The following is a 21,521-nucleotide window of genomic DNA, read 5'->3' on the forward strand; positions in this document are numbered from 1 at the left end:
GCAGGAGGAATTCTTAGTCGAAGCATATCGAAGGGGTTGGCAATACAGTGATGCATGGCCACACTGCTCGGCTCTATTGTGAGCGGGATGCTGTTGGGCCATTGCTGCGGGTGGAGAGACTCGCTTCGGCCCGTGGGGAGCCCCGGGGGCCAGAGGAAGCACTTAGAGTGGTAAAATGGCCACTTATTCACAGCCACCGTCCCGTTCTCACTGCTCCTCCCAACCCTCGAGCCTCCCACTGGGTTCGGGAGCACAGACCTCTGGGAACTGTATGATGGACTGCATAGCCCTCTATACTGGACTATACAGACCTCACTGCAGTTAGCCTATTCTGGCCTTCAGCAACAAAGAATGGGAGTGTGAAGGCCCCCCCACACACACACACCTCCACACACCGAGACTTCCTGAACCGGCTCTCTTAGGAATTTGCATTACACCGGTACATGTCTCCACGATTGATATAAACAGATGCAGTTTTTTGACGAATGATTTCCTTGCCCTCACCAGCTGAATCCACTGGCCAGCCAGGTAGCAGCAGCAGCAGCCATGGGATCCATCGCCGGTTCTCAGGTGTTTGGAAACACCCTGTCAAACCTGCAAGGAGCCACCGGACAGCTGGTCACCAACGCACAAGGACAGGTGAGTGCTCTATACTGGACACCAAACAAAAAAACGATCATTTATACATACGGTTAATAAAATCCTGTAGCGGGAAAACAGTTTCCTTGGTAACAGGTTTGTAAGAGACGTTGCTGGAAACATCTATCATGTATGACTGCAGTTCCAAATAAAACATTTGTATAGTATTTCTGATCCTTCCTCATGGATTTCCAGTGGTGGGTCTGCGTGTTGTGTTTGGAGCTGTTTGTCTACACTCTAGTAGCCACCCCACCATATATTAAGCTTTTTGGGAATAAACAAAGCCCTTCTTTCTCTTATCCGCATGCGCCTGTCGCAGTAAAACGCTGACCTTGTCATATTTACAGGGTGGCTGCAGAATTGTTCCATCAGTAGCCAGAGGCTTGAACGATGATGCTTGTCATTGTGGGACCCTATCTAATGAATCATCTTATCGCAGGTGCACACGGCACATATTAAAGGAAAATTGTATGGACAATGTGCCCTTTCATGCCACTCTGTGTTATTTACCTTAACCCCTGTTTCATCTTTCAACACTTGCACTGTCCTTACTGTAAACTTAACACAAATATGGTGAAACCAAAGACAGGTGACATTTCTTAGGACTAGAAAACATGCGAAAACATCTCGATTTTTAATGTTAAATGTGACATTTAGCCTACTGGAGTAAAGTATCGGTACCACCAGTGTGACCATGCCTCATTGTCTACAGTAAAGTGTTGTCCGGGCGCTTGATGCTAAACGTCGCTAATGAGACAGTATGGACTTCCCTGGCTCACAAGGTGCCTGGAGCACTGGGGACAGATCACTGTGGATATGGACTTGATGGGATGCTCTGTGCTTTTGTAGTGTCTTGGCGGCTGACAGCCCCTGACATAATCAGGTCACAGAGACGGTCAAAGCCTTGGGCTACAGCCTTTGCTCCCCACCTCATTATTCCATAGCATTATTCAGACGGAGGGCTCTGAAACATGCACTACCCTATCAGAAGGTCCCGTACCCCCCTCCCCCCAACACTGAGGAGATTATACAGGCTAATACATACCCCAAACAAGGTTGGAGGTCCACGAAACACGCTCTGAGAACTTATGTCAGCGTGGAAAAGCTACAAAACAGGAGGCAGTGGAGCAGCTTTTATCAAATTTTAGTTTGCATTGCTGGAGTTTTTCTTTCATCCCTTCAGGGTAGCGTTTGATTGGAATTTCGGGGAAACAATCTGTATCATCAGTGCACTCCAAGAGTAAAGAGTCACCTTTCCTTGAATGTAAAACATACTATACAGTCTTTGACCTCATAATTTCTTCTACAACTCCGTCAAAAGACCTTTTCATAAGCAAGAGCTCTGGGGACCTTGAAAAGTGCCAGGTTTGATGAACGTTTGGAGTTCAATATGTTTTTAAACCTTAATTATATTGGCCCCAGCCTTTTTATTCTCCAAGGAGAATCAATGAGGCTCTTTTGTCCTCGCTACGTCTACAACAGTGATTAAAGCTGTGGATAAAAGCCAGAATATTGTTAAGTCACTCTCACTCCTGAGATTTCTTTCCTTTATGAATCTAAGGCATTTTTGTCAACATCTTCTATTCAGTGCAAATTCTCACTTTTCCTTTAATATGGCAGTAAAAATATGTTGGGAAAAGGAGACATAAAGGGATGTTTTATGTAGTGTACCGTACGTCCTGAAAGGTGTAGTTGAATTGGTTTGTGTATGTGTGTGTGTGTGTGTGTGTGTGTGTGTGTGTTAAATCCCAGTTTAGTAATCCCAGGTTCTTTAGCTTTGTGTATGGACATCCTCTCCTTACTGAACTCGGGCTGTCAGGCCATCAATCCCTTTTACTCCCAGCATTCCCAGTCCCTAGGGTGGATGGTGGTGGCACTAATGCAGACACAGAGGACAACAGGTAAAGAACATGCACGGTTAACCTGCAAAGCAAGTTAGCCTGTGAAGTGAGTGAAGCTGAACCACAACACCAATGTGCCCTGTGTGTTGATAAAAGCTTTTAACCCTTAGATCCTGTGTTACATCAGTGTAAACTGCTATTGACCTCGTAATTGTAAATCTACTGTAGGCTGCAGCTATTGATTATTTTCAGTATCAATCTGTCAATGGCCTACAAGCTTCTAGATTGCTTGTTTTGCCCGACTCCAAAAACTAAAGGTATAATATTAACGATGATATAAAACACGGAAAGGCGACAGATTATAGCATTTGAGATGATGCAAATATCTCATGTTTGACGTTTTTGTTGGATAAATAATTTATGCAATTAACCAGTTATTAAGTTTATTATTTATTAAGTTAAGTTTTTGATCAAGTTTCTTTTGATCAACTAATTTCTGTTCATTTCTGTCATTTCTGCACTAATCTACTGAACCTGCATCTTGTTGTATATTTGATAAATACAACAAAAGCTGTTAAATAAATAGAAAAGATCTGCCACCCCGGCCCTAGGAAATCTCCTGTCCAGTGTACCATTATGAGTCTGCTGTTTTAGGCTTTGATTTGCTCTGAATGTTAGGTTTTTTTGGACTTTGGACCAAACTTCCCAAACATTTTCCCTCTTGGGTCTCAATTCACCGCATGAACAGTGGAGGAGAGAAAATGGGCAGAGATATTGCCTGGCGACCATGGCTAAAGACACAGATTGCCCTGGCTGGAGAGATGAGATGACATTTCTGTGGAAACAAGAGCAGCATAATCTTAATGAGTTCTGCTGGGTGGAGAGAGGCACGTTACTCACATGTCATACAAACTGGAGCGGGAAGCAAACACAGGAAGCCAAATAAAGGAGAAGAAATTGAGGAGAGGGACTTAGCAGTGAATAAGGTTCTGATGGCTGCTTATTTATGAAATGGTGGTGCAATAAAATTGCACCCGAAGAAATGGAAATGATTGCACAGTTGGACCAGTTGTAGAGACAGAACATCCTGCTGGTTGATTAGGAGTACTGCAGGTTTTCGAAGCACAAGCTCACCAAATTTGAGCTGTGCAACCTTCTCATGTGTACAAATACTAATATTATCGGTAGAAACATGAGGAATGAATAGCAAGACCTGTGTGTTGATGGGAATTGTTTGTCAAACCTTGGAAACTTGGCTTAGTTTGAGGTTTATACATTACAGTTAGTGATTTTTATGAATCAAACAGAAGCATACAGCGGGAAATGATCTTAATATGTTTATAGTTGGGTATTTTTTTATTTTTGGATTAGCACCAAAAGGTACAGTACAGCACTTGTTTTGATACCTTAGCGTGGAGAATATAAACATGTTGCCAAATTGCAAAATGCATCAGTGTTAAATAAATAACTTTGCCTGAATGAAATTATATGCTAAAGTAAACATTGATTTAGTTCTGTTGAAATAATAAATCAACCTAAGAATCTGACCAATCATTGTTTACAGATGTGTCTTTGTTGATATTCAAAAAGTATTTAGGTTTGATATCCAGGCTTAATTATCTTACAGTAAACCATAAACTCAAGCCCCCCAAATACAGTATATATGACAAAGTTTTACCTCCTGTCTATAAATCAACACTCAAACAGTTCAATGCTCTACAAACTCTACTCCTCCAGCCCCAGAAGAGCTTTCAGACACTGCCATGAAACATCTGCCTCAGATAGTCAGATAGAGAAGTATCGCACGGTGCGACGGGGACGAGAGCTCCGCTGTCACTTGCCTGCTCTTTTATTATGCTTATAGAACAACCACTTAGTCCAATGACGATGAATAATTGAGCGGAACAAGTTCCCTGCCACAGTGGCATGCAAAGCGGGATCAGTGGGACTCAGGAGACAAGAGCGTCAGGCAGGGCAATAAAATATGCTAAGTGGCAGGAGAGCATTACAGGGAATTTGTAAAGCTGCCGCGGAGAGAGAGATAAATTATCTCTCCCCTAATGCGAAGCAACGTAAGCAAATGAGCCGTGGCAGGGATGAATTACAGATTGTCGGCCCACCTTTCTCTCACTGATCCCTCCCTATTATGTCAAAGAGACGGGGGGGAGAGAGAGAGAGGAGGAGGAGGCGAACCACAGGCTGAAACACATCAGCAGTGGTGGCGATAGAGACTAGGGAGCCAGAACATGCTTGGTTAATGTTACGTAGAAGCTGTTTGTAGTTTTGTGTTGCTTTGGGTTGAGGTGTAGAAGATTGTACTAAAATATAAACTTAAAGAAGAAGAAGAGGGCAATTTTTGCAAAAGTAGCTCTTTGCCCGGTTGCCAAATAACAGAATTTAAAATGATGGGCATCTCATCCATGTTGAGCTGCTCTCTGGTGTAATGAGGCTTGGTGGAGGAGCGATGTCAGCGGGGTGGGGGGGTGGGGGGGGTACCGGGGCGATGGCTGCTCAGGAGCTGCTCAGAACCAGTCCCCAGATGACATTAACCTTCATCATGGTGAAGAGGCGCTAAGACCCCCCTAAAGCGCCACTCTTGGCCACACTCTGGCAGCTCTGAGAGCTAAAACGCTGCAGTGACACTCTGCCGCCCCCTTTGATCTGCCCTTCCTGATTACAGCCACAGAGGAGAGCAAAGCAGGGGCTAGAGGGGTGTGGAGGAGGGGTGAAGTACCCCTGGGACCCTAAGAGTTGAATTAGAAACACAGCGTCCTGTCTCACTCTCTGATGCTCCTCCTTTTCTCCCTCTTATTTTTTCTTTTCTTGCTCTTTCTTTCCACTTCTTCCTTTCTGCCTGTGTGTATAAGAGAGAGAGAGAGGGTGAAATGGGGGTCTCTGTCTCTCAGCAGCCTCCCTCCTTCTCACCAGAGACAGACAAAGACACTTAGACACACACAGTCACACATACGCACACACTCATCCCGGTCTTGGCCTGGTGATGGATAATACAGTCAGTGGTGTGCACCATCACACACACAGGTATTCAGCGCTGACCTTTGCAGTGCGCTCCCAGCAGTCTGCTTTGGCTTCACTTGCTCTCGCCTGTAAAACCACGTCAGTGACAGATGATCAGTGGACACTTGTGCATGTTTCTCTCTCTCAGAATCATACACACGGACCAACTGGAAAGCTGAGAGCTCTGATTAGCCTCGTAACGCGGCAAAATGACCGGCTCAGGCTTTGTTTCTGATCACACACAAACCCCCCCCCCAAAAAAAAAAGCCTCACAGTGGCAGAGATCATTAAGACCGATACCTCCAGTAGCGTTTACCCTCTCTGCTCCATCTTCTTTTTAAAACCGCCCAGCTGATTTTGTCTTCTCTCTACCCCCTTTGTAGATAATTGGAACAATCCCACTGATGCCCAACTCTGCAGGGCCCTCCAGCCAATCAGGGGGTGGCAACCCAGCACTGCAGGTACAGCCAATTACACCTCAGCTTCTGACCAACGCTCAAGGCCAGATCATCGCCACGGTGATCGGCAATCAGATCCTGCCTGTCATCAACACCCAGGGAATCACGCTGTCACCAATCAAGCCTGGACAGCAGGTAACATATACACTGATGCACAAACACACACACACACACATATATAGAGGAAGATATCTTGTAGAGCAGCTTATTATATACTTGAACTGATGTTTCAACAGCGATCAAGAGCTGACTTTAAAGCCGTTGAATGAGCAACACCTAGTGGAGTCAGACTGGAGCTCTGTTTATTTCTGAAAGCAATATTCCAGCGCTGCTAGTCAGGTCTGCTTTATGCTAAACACCTCATATTTCTCCTGCTTCAACACTCATAACGCTCATTTGCATCATTCAGCTTGGAAAATTGTAGCTTTTGGTACAATTGTTCGCATTGTGTGTATGTTTGTGAATGCTTCTGTGTGTGTGTGTGTGTGTGTGTGTGTGTGTGTGTGTGTGGCATGCTTCGAAGGCACTTGTCAGCCAACCTTTCAGACTCCGCGCCCCTGCAGAGCCCAAACCAGAAAAAAAAACAAAAACAAAGCAACACTTTTCATCACCCCACTTAAAACTCAAACACTCCTGCCTCTGCTCTCCACCTCTTTCCGTTCCACTCTCCCTCCCTCCCTCTTCTCTTTCCTCAATCACACTCTCCAGTCTTATGATTTGTCCTCTCTGACCTGAACAAGAAGGATTTTGTTTTGATTTAAAGGAATAAAACACACAAGTTCCCTTTCTTTTCTGCTTTTTTTTTTTTTTTTTTTTTAAGTTTGTACTGTAAGTGTAGAAACTCAAGCTCAAACATCATCTCCTTCCAATTTGAGGATCTATACGGCGCGCACACAAGCCTGGAGTCAGATGCATGCACACAACAATGAAAATGTTATTGACTTGATAATGGTGATGTCAGCGCAGAATTACAGAGTAAAAGTTCACATTGAAGGCCTGTACAGTGCAGAATGGATGAACTCTCAGCAGATGGACACCTAATTGTGGCTCCCCGAAAACACCAGATCACACTCTCGAATGAATTAATGCATTTGTGATAATGTTTATGCTTTTGTCTCCACTTCAAAGCCCGCATGTACACATTGTTCCACGGGCATAATTTACGGTTGTCAGAGCCTGCGAGTCTAGAATATTTCCAGTGAAGCTAGATAATTCTCCGAGCCTGTCAACAGTCCTGACAGTGTGTGCATCGCTGTTGACACCCCCCACCATCCAAACAAACACATGCCACAGAGAAAATAATTAATTGCAAAGAAGGAGAAGGAGAAGCCGGCCTAGCTTATAGCGGAGACAGCTTTTCACTTTAAAAGTGAAGACGTACCATCTTGATCTTGTAAAAGCAATTCAAATGTGCATAAAACATGAAAATACATCGTTTTTTTTCGCCATCAGAGCACGTAGCTTTGTGGATCATGAATTATGTTTGATACGGGGACTTGCTGTGTCCACATGTTTTTCTTTCAGATTCAGGCTGCCATTATTAGCATCCTCTCGGGTCTGATGACGAGAGAGAAGACTCTAATTGTCATGAGCGGTTTTCTTGTTTTTTAACTGATTTAACTGCAGAGAAGCTCATAGAGAGAAAGTGGGGTACCTGAGTTGACTCTCCTGTAATGGTTAACCACCTCTGTAGTCTATTGAGCAGACTATTGATGCTGTATTCTGCTGTCAGTCTAAATACTGCAGGCAGTGATTAACATTATTCATCATCCGGTACAAGGTAAATCTCATTAGATTCAGCTTCTAAGTGGCTAATTTAATAGCTGTTGATTGGTTGATTAGATTTAATATTATAGCTCAACCACCATAATGACATGATGACTATAAATGCTGATTATTGTGATGATGTGCAGGAGGGAATAATGGATATTCTTCTGTACAGCACGCTGTCAATATATTGTATCAGCTCTGTGTGTGTGTGTGTGTGTGTGTGTGCTTGTGTGTCCAGCAGCAGGGTCAGACAGGCCCCGCATCGTCTCAGCCCAACCTGCTCCACATGCCCCACAGACAGAGTCCCCTCCACCAGGCCTCTTCCTCCTCCTCCACCTCCTCCTCTTCCTCGGCTCTCAGCGTGGGGCAGCTGGTCAGCAGTAAGTGTCCGACACAGCTCACAAAAACACAACATGCCTTCAAAACATCCAGAATACAATTCACTGACTCTTGTAGCGTTGATATGACAGTGAATGTGCATTAAAGGGTAAGGTCAAGGGTTATTTCCTAGAACAGCTGGGCACGGTGGCTTTTAGCAAACGTAATCAAAACAGGAGGAAGTAGTGCATTTGGGGACTATTTTCAGCAGTGGATTAACACACATTTGGTGCTTAAATGAGCAGCGGGACCTTGTACTTTGACTCACAATAAACTACAGTGTGAGTGTTCAGCAACAATGGAGCTCTCTCTAAGATTAGTGGAGTCGATTCATTGTTGGTTTTGGTCTTTTCATGGGATTTGTTGACAATGAAAACCAGATGTAACCTTTAAAATAAGTGAAACAATCTGCCAGTCCAGTGAGAATAGTTACATCATCTCTGATGTAAAGCAGTTTCTCTAAAGCATTTTCTTCTTCAGGAGCAGATCAAGACACTCAATTCTTTCAATAAGTTGACTTTTATTGGAGATAGTTTTTACTTTGTATCTATTTTCTTACTTTACTTTAAGAAAATACGATGACAATAATGAATGAAATCACAGATAAAAATCTTGGTAAGAGTGAGATTTATTATCTAGTTATATCAAATATAGACAGAAAGTACATGATACACAGACCCACTCTGAACTGATTCATTGGAACGACTTTCCACTGAATAATTATTATCCAGAGTGACAGAGACACAGTTTTTTGTTTAGTTTTTAATGTTACGAGTATCACAAATTAAATTCAGTTGATCTCCATTGTATTGAGGTCTGCATGAGTAGATATCAGACTAGAAACAACGCCTCAAGATTCAACAGTGGCGGTCGCTCAGTGTCTACATTACTCTCAGTGACGACAGCCTTTGACTGATCCCCGCCTCCTACAATTGTTATATTTTTTCTCTGACTGTCAATTCTTTGGTTTATTAGACAATCTAAAGTGGCCTGTGTTATGTATAATGAACATAAGTTTCATTCTCCCAATGCGGGGGCCCTTGGCAGAGCCTTATAAATCACTGGGCCACAGCCTGTCAGCATGCAGCTATTGCCTTTAAAAACTCTGTTTTATTCAGATAAATTTCATTTGTCAGAGTCGATTCTCCTAAACTCCATGTAAACTCATTTTAAAGGCAGCCACAATGCCACTGAATTTAATAAAAAACAAGTCGCCATTGATCAACTTGTTGTAGACACCGTGTTTAGTTTGTGTTTACTTGTAGCTGGGAAGATATCTTATAAACCGTTTTTGAGTCTGCACAAAATCTTTGTGGCTCAGTTCTGAGGTTAAATAGAATTAATGCTTTATGCTGAGTATGAGTCATATCACTTTCTCTCAATATCACTTACAGTGTACATACACGAAGCAAAATCACATGACAGAATCAGAGACGTCTGCTGAGAAGATGAAATGTCATTGTGTTCACTGGCCACAAACAAAGTGCCACAAACAGATATAAAAAAAAAAACTGAGAATTTCTGTTACTGTTATTTAAAATAATCAGATGGGAAAATGTCAATCAGAAAGAAGAATGTCAGCGATATTTTACCTTGAGGTTGTATTGTTTTATTTTAACGTTTATTTGTCCAGAGAAAGTTGACTGAACTTTTTTTTTTACCCAACTTTAACCCTCATTTCACCACAACAACCACAGTCTTCTATTAGTCTCCAGTGAGCAGCTGCACTGGAATAAAATAGAGGTTGAAGTGCCTTGCTTAAGGGCACTTATACCCCCATTTACAGCTGGCAATAATATGCCGTCTGTATCTGCATATGCTGTCTGGATAAGTAGCGTTGTCTGTGCAGTGTGACCACATTCGGCAATAACATACGCAATATGTTTTTATGTTGAAGTCCAACATTTACTGCAGATAATTCTCTGTAGATTCATCTCTACGAGGGATTGTTGCCATTTGATACGTAAAAAAATATAAATTCTAGTTGTTCTACTACTACACTAACACATAGTTGTCACTAAAAGTGATTTAACAATTAAATGATTCTCGCTAATTGATATGTGATGACAGAACTGACATAACAAGGATCCTTATTAATACCAGGTGTAAATGCAAAGAGCTGTCTTTATCACAGCTCACATGTTAAGGTGCATATAAAGCAGAGCTTCACTTATTCTCACATTTTCTAACTGGTGGGTTGCAGCTATAAACTTTATCATCATTTAGTCTAATTCAGGTACATTATGAACGTTTCTACAAAAAGAAAAACTCCTTAAGTGAAGGACAGACAGAGATTAAAAACTTTGTCTGGCACATTGGGTGCCATTAAGTCCTGGCTCATAATAGACGAGTCGTACCTGTAATTTATGAAGGTTTTTCTCATTTCACTTTTCAGAAGAGAACTTGTTATTGTCCTTGCTGTGAAGAAAAGTAAAGAAAAGCTTTTGGAGGCTCCAGAAATCGTCTCCATTGTTTCAGTGTTTTTTAATTTGTCTTTTAAAACATTTAATTCTGTTTGTTTTGTGAAAGCTTTACTCCACCGTTCATTATTGCAAAATAAATCAAGCTTTAGGGTTTAAATCTTAAATCATGTTTGGGTTTGCGACTTAATGTCTACAGACAAATAATGGATCCAGAGTTTAGACCAGTTGAGCACCGCCGCTCTAGAGTGCCATTAGTCTTTCAAACCACTGAGTAAATAGACTCTGTTGGGAATGATGAAGAGATGCTCATCAATGTGGAGATGATGGGACCCGAAGCTGTGAGTGCTCATCCCTCCCATTTAGTCGTCTTTGAGTCTCTAGTCCCTCGTCTTCCAAGTGTTCACACGTCTGGAGCATGCCGCACACGCTACACGTCACTTATGAGGCACAACGAGATGGCAGGCCCATAGATTTTTGCTTAAATACGCTTGGAGGATTCCTTTAATAATTCATTGATAATGACCAAGATGAATAATTCAGAGGCACAAACTTTGCTTTAGTAAGCAGGATGCCAGGGCACCTGACATTGATGTACAATGTGAAATCACTTTTTATTAGCGGGGAAATTCTTCAAAATGATTCAGTGAAGTTTTTCAGATCTGCTCAAATGCGGAGATTCACAAACAGCATTTCTTTGTATAAAGAGAGTTCTCTCTGTGTGTGTTCCTCTGCACGAGGCTCGCTGGTGGTTTGAAGGCCTGAACTGTCTTCGCCAGCGGTCAGATGGATAAAATAATGTCTTTATACATTATTTAATATTTATTTGAGAGTGCTAGCTTTAGAATATGTGTATTCATACAGAAAGCTAGAAGAGAGATAGAAGAAAAAGAGCCACAGTATCTGCTGTGTGTCTGCTCAAGATCTATCCATCTATTGAATTAACAAGCTCTGTGTCGTATGGTTTTGTCCATATTGCTTTTGTGTGTGAGATAAAAGATTTACACTTGCAAGTCAGAGCCATGACATGCCTGCATTCACACCTCAGATGAATTTATTCTTCAAATATCTCTCAGATACATGCAGTTTACCACACAAGGGCAAAGAGAAATAATAAGTTCTGACCCAGAGCAGGACTACTTTTTTGTTGTTTAGAGACGATCATGATCACATATGTCTGGGTGTTTGCTTCATTCACTCTGGAAAATGAGGTAAGCGACGGGGGAGCAGAGGGCTAATAAAATGAGATGTGTGTGTTGTATTGTAGACCCGCAGACCGCCCCCAGCGAGGTGGACGGGGTCAATCTGGAGGAGATTCGTGAATTCGCCAAAGCATTCAAGATCCGCCGGCTGTCCCTGGGCCTGACACAGACTCAGGTGGGCCAGGCGCTCAGCGCTGCCGAGGGGCCGGCGTACAGCCAGTCTGCCATCTGCAGGTAAGAACAAACAAAGAGGGTAAAAGTCTAACAATAAAGGGTTCATTATATCTGACCAGTGTGTCCTAATTCTGTCAAATGAGAGCAGATGAAGTCGTGCAGCCTCACTGAGTTGTCTGGTGCTCATAACTGCCATCCATTTTTCATTCCGTGTTTTAACAGACATTATTAAGATATTAAAATACATAATTGACTATCACCACCCTGACAAACGAAGCTCTCATGTCTGTACTTACCCACCTTCCTCTCACTTCCCTCTCACCCGCTGACATGACAGCCTCGCGTTACTTATGCAAAATACATACAAAGTATTACACGAAGCACTTAAAGCATTTAATAATTTCTAAGGCCCGTTGCCGGTCGCTCCGCTTGAACATGAGAGAGCTTGACGGCGATGATCTGTTAATAAGATTGCCATGTTTTACTGCTGCCACGAGGACAGTTTAGTCATAAATGGTGCATTATATATTCATCAGACAATCAGACAATCAGTGTTTCATCCGTCCTGCTGTTCCACTTGACTAACATTTTGCAAGAGGATGCCAAAGGAGCCATATTTCCCTTTCAAGTCAGAAAAGTTGGGCTACATCATGCCCAAATATGACATTTTTAAGAGAAACCAATAGTAAAATCAGTAATTTTCCAATATAAAACAGCATTTTAAGTGTATGATTAATTAAAATGTTTACAAATGGAAGTTAATGTTCTAAAAATCGAATTAAAGGATCCATTTTTGACAACTTAACACAGAATTTAACACAATCAAAGCCAGTTTCTCCCATTTTCAGCTTAATATTCCTATCACCGTATTAATTTTAATGTCCCTCTGCATGCATGTGCTTTGCCGACGACCTGTACTGTTTATGTGACGCGCCGCTGCCACGCACTTTTAAAAATTTCATCACATCAACATCAAACGGGTGATAAAATGTGAAACAGTACAGGGTCCAGGGTTCTTATGAGGCCCAGCCATCTCTGACTAATGTTTAAAGTCTTAAAATCACACATGAAATATTTACAGCCAGGAATAATTCAAATATTTATAACATACATTAAAAGCCATTAGCTTCAAAAATAAACACTCTGTGGGCTGCTATTCATGCCGTTAAGACAATTTTTTTTTTTTGTATGACATCGGACATGACATCCTGATGTTTTAAGTAGAGGGGCAAACTTCACATGCTTTAGTTTAGTTAACATCAACATAGACATGAAGTTTGAGGAGAAGCGGGACGTCACGGTAGCTCTGGGGCTCCGACTCTGAACCCAGACAGTGAACAGACACTGACAGATGCTTCCATCTTGTCTCCTTTCATTGCTCAGTATGTTTCCAGGGACTTTATTAGTTTATCTTAACAGGCACATGTATTACATGAGGGCATCATCAAACCAATGATGTACCAGTGTGTCGTCCTGTGGCCTTAAATTTGGTCAGGTTTGGCTAATATGGGTATTAAAAAACACAAAATATTCTGATTTAAAACTTTAAAACTTCTCATTATTATTACATTATTAACATAGTAAATGTGTTATAACTTGTCTTTCACACTGCTGAGAATTCAAAGTCCCATTATAAACTCTTAGATTGCTTTCCTCAGTTAAATCTTTAAAGAGACACATCTGACTCAGCATAAATAACTTACATACACAGCTTATAAAAACATAAACAGACATATTTTATCAATAGCCCTGAGTAGTGCTAGACAATAAACTTAAATTACTGATCTTATAAACCTCTTATAGATTCAAATATACTTATATCACAAGTGCAGGGATATTGCAATGCCTTTACAACATTATTAATAACAATAATAATAATAAACTTTTTATGTAGCACAATTTGTGTGTAAAATGCAACACAAAGCCATGAAAAACAATTCTTTTCAAACATATATTAAAAAAACGTTCTATAAAATCATTTTTTATTAAACAAAAGAAGCCAAACATCTTAAATCAGTCAGTGTTTCATGTTTTTCACAACATAAAGCGGCTTTACAAGAACTTAAAGCCTTTAATGCCAGCTCTCAGTGTTTGACTGCAGGGTTTTAGCGATATACATTAAATACTTTATTACAGTATTTTTAATTTATATTATTATATCACTATATATATATTCATAAAATACATGTTTGGAGAACGAGTTGAGAAATTGTTACTGGACAAAATAACCAGACATGAATGTCCAGATACACCAGATCACATTTATTTCAAAGTCATATAAAAACGATTTTGCCATAAAAACGTCTCGTTCAATGATTCAGTGAGTTACTAATACAACAGAAACCACAATATAGTTTAGAATAACATATTGTCTCACTATAAATATTGTTATATCACCCTTTCCTCCCTGACAGTTTTCAATAAATGTCTATAAACAAACAGTAGCTTTATCTTTAACTGTAATTAAACAGTACAAATGTAACACAAGCGAACCAACATGACATGATTTACTGTCTTCATATACTGTAGATTTTAGGTCATGCTGGCTTATACCTCTCACACAGCTCTCACTGGTCCATGACTGTAAACCCCTCAGGGAGACTGTAACATACAGCAGCCTCCTAAGGTACTTTTAAGAAGAGCCAGAGAGGCTGGAGGTGCATTCAGGGCCATTTCTCCCTCGTGCTGATGCACTAGTGGAGGGAGTGCATACTCCAGCTGAGCAGCTCTCAACTCATTTTAGTATCTTCGCTTCCTGTTGATCCATGAAATGTCCTGTCTCTGGTGACTCCTCATATTTACTAATGTATTCCCCGCAGTATGGAGCCCTCCTCTTTCCACTGTTTAGGAGGAGGACGCGGGTTATAAATAATACCGCCTGTCGACAAGGAGGAAAGCACCAACGAGGTGTAGAAACAGAGGAAGTTCATGCATGCATGGGCATCTCGCCCCTCGCTGTTGTCTGCAGCCGCTCACCTCGCCATTAAAAATGTCTTGTGTGCATTGTTTGTTCCACAGAGAGCCAGAGAGACTCCTTGTAGATCTCTGCTGTCTTTTTCCATCAGAGATGTCAGTTCAGGAGTGGTTTTACTAAAAGCATTCACACACGTCACACTCATGTTTGTCCCAAAAAACACTGAAAACCTCCCCGATTAATAGGCATGTGATGTTAAATGAAGATTTCACTGTCTGTTTTTGTAGATATTCTGCATCCCAGAGGACAATTTAGTCACATAAAACCAGAATCTCACACACACACCATTTAAAACAATCAAATAACAATAAATATTATTTAAAGTATCAGAGGAATCATAGATGAATGCGATCTAACTTGCAGTTGTGTTGCAGTACACTCCAGTGGTAAGTCTGATGTTTCAACCAGGCAGTTTCAGGACTCACTGGAGTCCTGATGTGCTCCTTCAATTAAAAACACATGGGACAGCCCACAATGTGTTATGTAACTGTTACAACTGTCATTAGTTCGGTCTAACAAGAACTTTACCGAATATTTTCCTGACAAAATTGGCGAAAAAACAACAATTAACCCCAAAGAATGTTAGATCAGTTAAGCGACAATTATTTCCCAGTCTGTAAATAATAGAGCCAGACAAACATTTACTGTCAGCGTTTAAAGTTGATTACAGTTTCTTTAAATTCAGTCCGTCAATTAATCATGTTAACGTGTGAATCACCATAAATACAAAATGTCTAAAACAACATAACAACTTATAAGAATCTGCAGGTTTCTTCATTAGCAGACATTTTTTCATTGGTGTAAAATCCCCTGAAAATAAGAATCGTTGTGTTTTTGTTATTTTAGAGTCATTTTATTTACGTATGGACCAGCCATGTTTCTACAGTAGCCCAGAACGGACAAAACCAAACACTCTGGCTCACGTTTTTTTGTAGTTCCTCCTACATAGTTGAAAGGCTGAGTTGTGATGAAACTTCACCGCTACGCACTGGTCCTTTAAAAGATCCATATATAAAAGTCTGGGTGAAAAATAAATATAAATGTAAGTATTGACCTCATAGCTCCATTAATTTACTATGTCAAATACAGTTTTTAAGGATTTTGTTTGTATCTGTAGCCATAAAACCTCTAAACAAAATTAACATTTTCTCCTAAGTCAGCATACTTACTAATTGACATTACAGGCACGAGAGGAATTCATCACTTTACTGTCAAACACAAAACCATCGTCTTCCTCATATCTAACTCTAACCCCACACACGGTATCTGTATCTGTTCATATCGCAGTAAAAAAGCACCCGACAAAGTCACTGAGCTGCCAACTCTTAGTGTTTTTAGAGAAAGCTTCATTCTCCATTCTTACCTGCGACTTGCTAAAATGCCGAGTATACGTGGAGTCAGAATTATGTGTAAAGTTGCAGGAACTTTCAGGATTAGAGTGTGTAAATGTATTCTCATTAAATATAAAATGAGACGTTGTTAGAGGATGAAAGAAAGTTTGAAAAATGTATTAAATGTACATTTTGATTAATAATTCAAGCTTTTTTTTCTATTTTTTTTGTAAATAAATGATGGTGCCATATTTAACTGCATGCATTAGTGGAGTTTTTGGTTTTTATCACCTGAGGAAAAGAAGAAATGGGATATTTGGGAGTAATTGTTGTTATTTCTGTTGATTTTAATTTATTTTTCCTTTTTAAGTACATTTAGTTAGATGTTTTTGTATGTTTTTGGTTCAACTGGAGCTGATTTAGCCATCGGCGATATCTCCTTGCTCCACTATTGCCAATTTGGGACAGAGAACCACAACCTTCTCCAGAAAATTAACACACTACTGGCAACCGTCACCTCCAGCTGCTGCAGCTGAGGTGTTTTCCAGGTGCTGAATACAGTGGAGTTTGGCTCGGATGTGTACCTGGACGTTAGTCTCAGTCCCTGTGGCATTCTGGTTGAGGAGACTAAAAGGCAGGCAGCTTATCCCTTGTTCTGGCAGGGCACCTAAGTAAGATTCTTTTTTCTCAATTCTCCCCAGACACACCATCCTGAGAAGCCACTTTTTCCTACCACAGGAAGCCCAAGAGAACACTATAGGTAGCAGTCTGACAGGAAAACTGAACCCTGGCCTTTTATATCCTGCCAGGTTTGAGAAGTTGGACATCACCCCTAAAAGCGCCCAGAAGATTAAGCCCGTTCTGGAGCGCTGGATGGCCGAGGCTGAAGCCCGCCACCGATCCGGCATGCAGAACCTGACTGAGTTTATCGGCAGCGAGCCTTCCAAAAAACGCAAGCGGAGGACCTCTTTCACCCCGCAGGCGCTCGAGATCCTCAACAGCCACTTTGAGAAGAACACACACCCCTCCGGACAGGAAATGACGGAAATAGCCGAGAAACTGAACTACGACCGGGAGGTGGTGCGTGTCTGGTTCTGCAACAAGAGGCAAGCCTTGAAAAACACAATAAAGCGTTTGAAACAGCCCGACCTCGGCCCGGCTGCGCCAATGGACCCTCTCACTGATTCTCTAGAGGAGCTCCCGAAATGAACGAGCTCTCCTTCGACTTAAAATAAAATAAAATAAGATAAAAAAAAAAAAAAGAGGAGTGGAAAAGTGGCAGCCATTTTAAAAACAACAAAAGGTTGGATGAACTCGTCTCGAAATGAGAACTGAGAAACGATCCCGAGTCACCCTGGAATGGACAGTCGTGAGTTTGCAAAACAAAAACTATGTGTTGTCAGTGTGATTACCACAGCTATGTAAATGACCTTGGCGAAAACCAAAAACCATGAAAAAAGAGATTAATATCTTGAGAATTATGTAAAAACATACGGTGTGCTGTTTCAAAGAGTTTTAGATTCTGGCCTTACAGACCAGACTATCGCCCAAATTTTGGTTCCCACGAGGAGGGATTTAGTAAAGAGATCATACCAAATCAAAAACACTATTTACCAAAGTCTGTTGCATCTGAGTACTAAGAATAATTTTGTAATGTAAATGTGCTCTAAATTTTTACATTTGTACTGGCAAAAATCTAAAGCTATATGTGTGAGGTTGAGTATACATTTTATCTTTGTCTTCGCTTACTTTTTCCTTCATTGTTTGTATGTAAATATCTTTAAAAAAGAACCAAAAAAAAATGGGAAAAAAAAAACAAAAAACAAACGCTGTCTTCGAATTGAAATCACACCGATAAAGTTTCTCTTTTGGACGAAGAAAAAAAAAAAAGATAATTTAACCTTTGCTGTTGAACAATTGCATAATAATGTCGTTTTTTGCCTCTGATTTGTGTTTCATCTGCAAATATTTTCAGTCACGGTGTAACTTTGTACAACTTTTACAGGTATTTATTAATGATCTCATGAGATTGTTTCAGAGGACGGACGGAGGCGGGGAGAGTACATTAAGGGACTTTTCACATGATGATGATGATGATGATGATGATGAGGGGTTTCAGTGTCTGTCAAAGTCTACTGCAGCTTTGTTTTGAGCTACTGTGTCGATCTGTTGCCAAAGCCTGATAGCCAAAGAACACATACCTTTCAGCTCAAGGACTGGTGAAGATTTTACCTTTTCCATTTATTTTGGCTTTTCCTCCTCCCCCCCCTCCTCTTTTTTCTAAAGTGTTTCACTCTGTGGGTCAATTTTAACAACAACAACAAAAAACAAAAACAAAAAAACACACTATCATGTCAAACAGCTGCAACAGTGAGTCTCTTTCACGGCAATATAGAAAAAGAGTTTCTTTTTAAGTTTTCCTCTGCATGCTTCAACTCAAACCACATGACGGAGGATTATTAATGATGATATGACCCAAAATTAACATTATTACCTGAATATCAGTAAAAATAACACATTGTTTTACACGTTAAACCCTTTAATTAAGGCCTAAAATCAAATAAACGCGTGGTTGAAGCCTGTTTGTTGCCACTGACTAAACTACTGAGCTCATTCCAGTTCAGCTGTTGTTGTGTTTTTTTATAAACCTGAAAAGATAAATGTTGTTTTCTTTTATATTCTGCATCCATCAGCTCAGTGAAGGTTTACAGATGTTACAATCAACCATTTTTTAATGCGTTTGATTGATTTCTACTGCAGTAAAATGCTTTAAAAGGTTCATTTCCAGAGATTATCTTCAAAGATTTCATGTATTTGTGGTTATTTGTGATGGAAATCTACATAGAAATTGTTCATTTTACATATTACTTTGTGAGAAATGTCAATATTATATAAAGAAAACCCCACAAATATTTGGATTTCACAAAAAAAAAACCCTCACAGGAAAAATAATAAAAAAAAAAGAGGTGAATGTTGAGAATAAGTGTCACATGTCAGAACGAGTGAACTTAATTTGAAGTGAGGTGAAATTTGATGCAATTTATTCAGAATCATGTGTCTGCTCGATATCTGTCCTTCCATGTCACATTGGTTATCTCAGTCTTTCAGTCCCCTGTGCACTGCTGTGTTCTTCTTCACTGCCTGTAAAACACACACACACACACACACACACACACACACACACACTCGGTAAATGTTAGAAAAACACACGAAGAAGCTTTACATGTATTCCTAAATTCCTTTTGGTGCACAGAGACTTTTTTTAATATAATTTTTATGATATATTCAAGTATTTAAACTTAATTTCCATTCGTCTTTTTCTCTTTTTTAATTGTATTTTCATCCTTTTTAATCAGATTTGATGTATTTTTTTTTTTTATGTTACTTCCAGTATTTAATTCAGGCAAATCTTTTGGCCAAGAAACTACATGTCTGCATCCACCCACCAGACAAACATGTGAGAGAGAGAGTGAGAAAGCAGCAGGCTCCTGTGGATCTGTTATGAGGCTTAACAATAAAGCTGTAACCAAAAACCAAAAAAAAAAAAAAAAAAAAAACTAAATAAATAAAATAAAACGAAGACACAGGAAGGAGTTACGCCTTCACTCAACTTTTCAATGCTGGACCAAAGCTCTATAGTTATGCACATTGTACAGAGAAATAGATTCATGATGTTGACAATCTTTTAAAAAAAATCCGAGATAGAAAAAAAAGAAATTGAAAGAGTTAGAAATGTACAGTAAGTTCATCCAAGGTTTACCTCAGTACTGTTCTTGTGAGAATCATACTTAAACGCCATACAAGCAGCAGCAGGTCAGAAGAGGAAAAAAAAACGATTACTCTACACTGTGTGTGTGTGTCGGTGTTCACCTTCGATGTGGAGGTTTTTTTATTTATTATTACGTGACACATGATTGTTTTTGTTTCTTCGTGAAGTGGTTTTCCTGAGCCACACGTGACTCTCTGGTCATTTTTTATTTATTTATTTATTTAATATTGTCGTATTATTTCTCATCTTCGTCGTTGGTGTTTTCACCTCTCAGTTGTCACAGAACCTGTAGACCCTGCGTAGAGGAAAAAGGAGATTACAGTAACGTTGCTCTTAACCCAATTAGGATGATTTTAGTGAATCAACCTTTAAAAATGCTTTTTGTGAAATTTTACTAACACAAACAAACTGGTTTGATGTTTTGTTAATAGACGAAGAACTCGAAACCAAAGCCGAAGAGCCTGCAGAGGTTGGTTTTAATTTTTTTATAGACTGAAAACTGTACTTAATCTATAGAGCAATATCTGTTTGGTCAGTTAAGCAGCACTTTGTGTATTTCCAACAAAACAAAAAAAAGCTTCAAGTATGTCACATTGATTTGTACCATAATTAGTAATAAACAATTGTTTGACATGAATTTTGTGTGTTTCAGAATTATTTTTTTAAAGATTTTCTTTGATTTTTTGAGGATTTTTATACAATAGAAATGTATAATTTTGGGATATTTTACCCTGGTTGTAATCTGTAAATGAAAAATATGATTAACATATCTCTGAACTGGATGTATTCAGTTTATTATTCCACACGATTTATAAATGTGTGCATGTGACTGAATGGATGTTAAATGAGCTAAACCGAGTTAAAATGGAGAAAACCCTAAAAGCTAGCAGTTAACTGTCTCAGCTTTTGACTCTAGTGGAATAAGCCAACTCTAAATGACATATTAAAGTATCTTATATTGTAGATAAATGTGTTAATAAATGTATATGTCAGGTATTATTCCACAGAACTTCATAAGGCTAAAGCTAAATTCAGTTTTGATGGGAAATAAATGATAACGAGAGTCGACGTTAACTGTTGTGCTCATGTGATTTGGTGTGGCTACCTAGCTCTAAATCGAATATTAAAAATATACTGAACTGTAGATTAATTAATTTATTACAGTTTTGGAGATTGGTTATTAAATTAAACGAGACAGAAGCTAAATTCCCCCCCAAAAAAAACTAATCTCGGTTAAACTCGTGCTAACGGTTGCTAGCTCAGCAGAGCAGCGGCCAACTCGGCTTTTAACTCAATTTATGCAATTTAGGGAGTTTAAACCATAAATCAGATATTTAAAGGTGTCAAATTGTACATATATTTATCATTAATGTCCAATATACTGTGAATATTAACAGTGGACAGACATTAACAAAGCAGCGATGCATTTAATCCCTATAGAAACTCATTTAATGATATAATATAATGAGTTTATATTTTGTATTTCACTTTAAAACGTGATATAAGTAATACGAGAACAGCTTGCTGTAGAGTTCAAAGATTTCAGTAAC

General features: G+C 39.7%; 1 protein-coding gene across 2 annotated transcripts in view; it reads left to right on the forward strand.

The window, feature by feature from the left end:
• Nucleotides 1-20,608, forward strand: part of pou6f2 (POU class 6 homeobox 2) — a 76,585-nt gene extending 55,977 nt beyond the window's left edge. For both annotated transcript variants that reach the window (XM_051411233.1, XM_051411234.1), the window contains 5 exons: nucleotides 508-639; nucleotides 5,879-6,088; nucleotides 7,962-8,103; nucleotides 11,789-11,957; nucleotides 16,904-20,608. In XM_051411233.1, coding sequence (XP_051267193.1) covers nucleotides 508-639; nucleotides 5,879-6,088; nucleotides 7,962-8,103; nucleotides 11,789-11,957; nucleotides 16,904-17,411 — 1,161 coding nt within the window. In that variant the 3' untranslated portion in view covers nucleotides 17,412-20,608. The remainder of the gene's footprint in view (nucleotides 1-507; nucleotides 640-5,878; nucleotides 6,089-7,961; nucleotides 8,104-11,788; nucleotides 11,958-16,903) is intronic.
• Nucleotides 20,609-21,521: the final 913 nt, after the last annotated feature.

This window comes from Dicentrarchus labrax, unplaced genomic scaffold, assembly GCF_905237075.1.
Source record: "Dicentrarchus labrax unplaced genomic scaffold, dlabrax2021, whole genome shotgun sequence".
Taxonomy (NCBI): Eukaryota; Metazoa; Chordata; class Actinopteri; family Moronidae; genus Dicentrarchus; species Dicentrarchus labrax.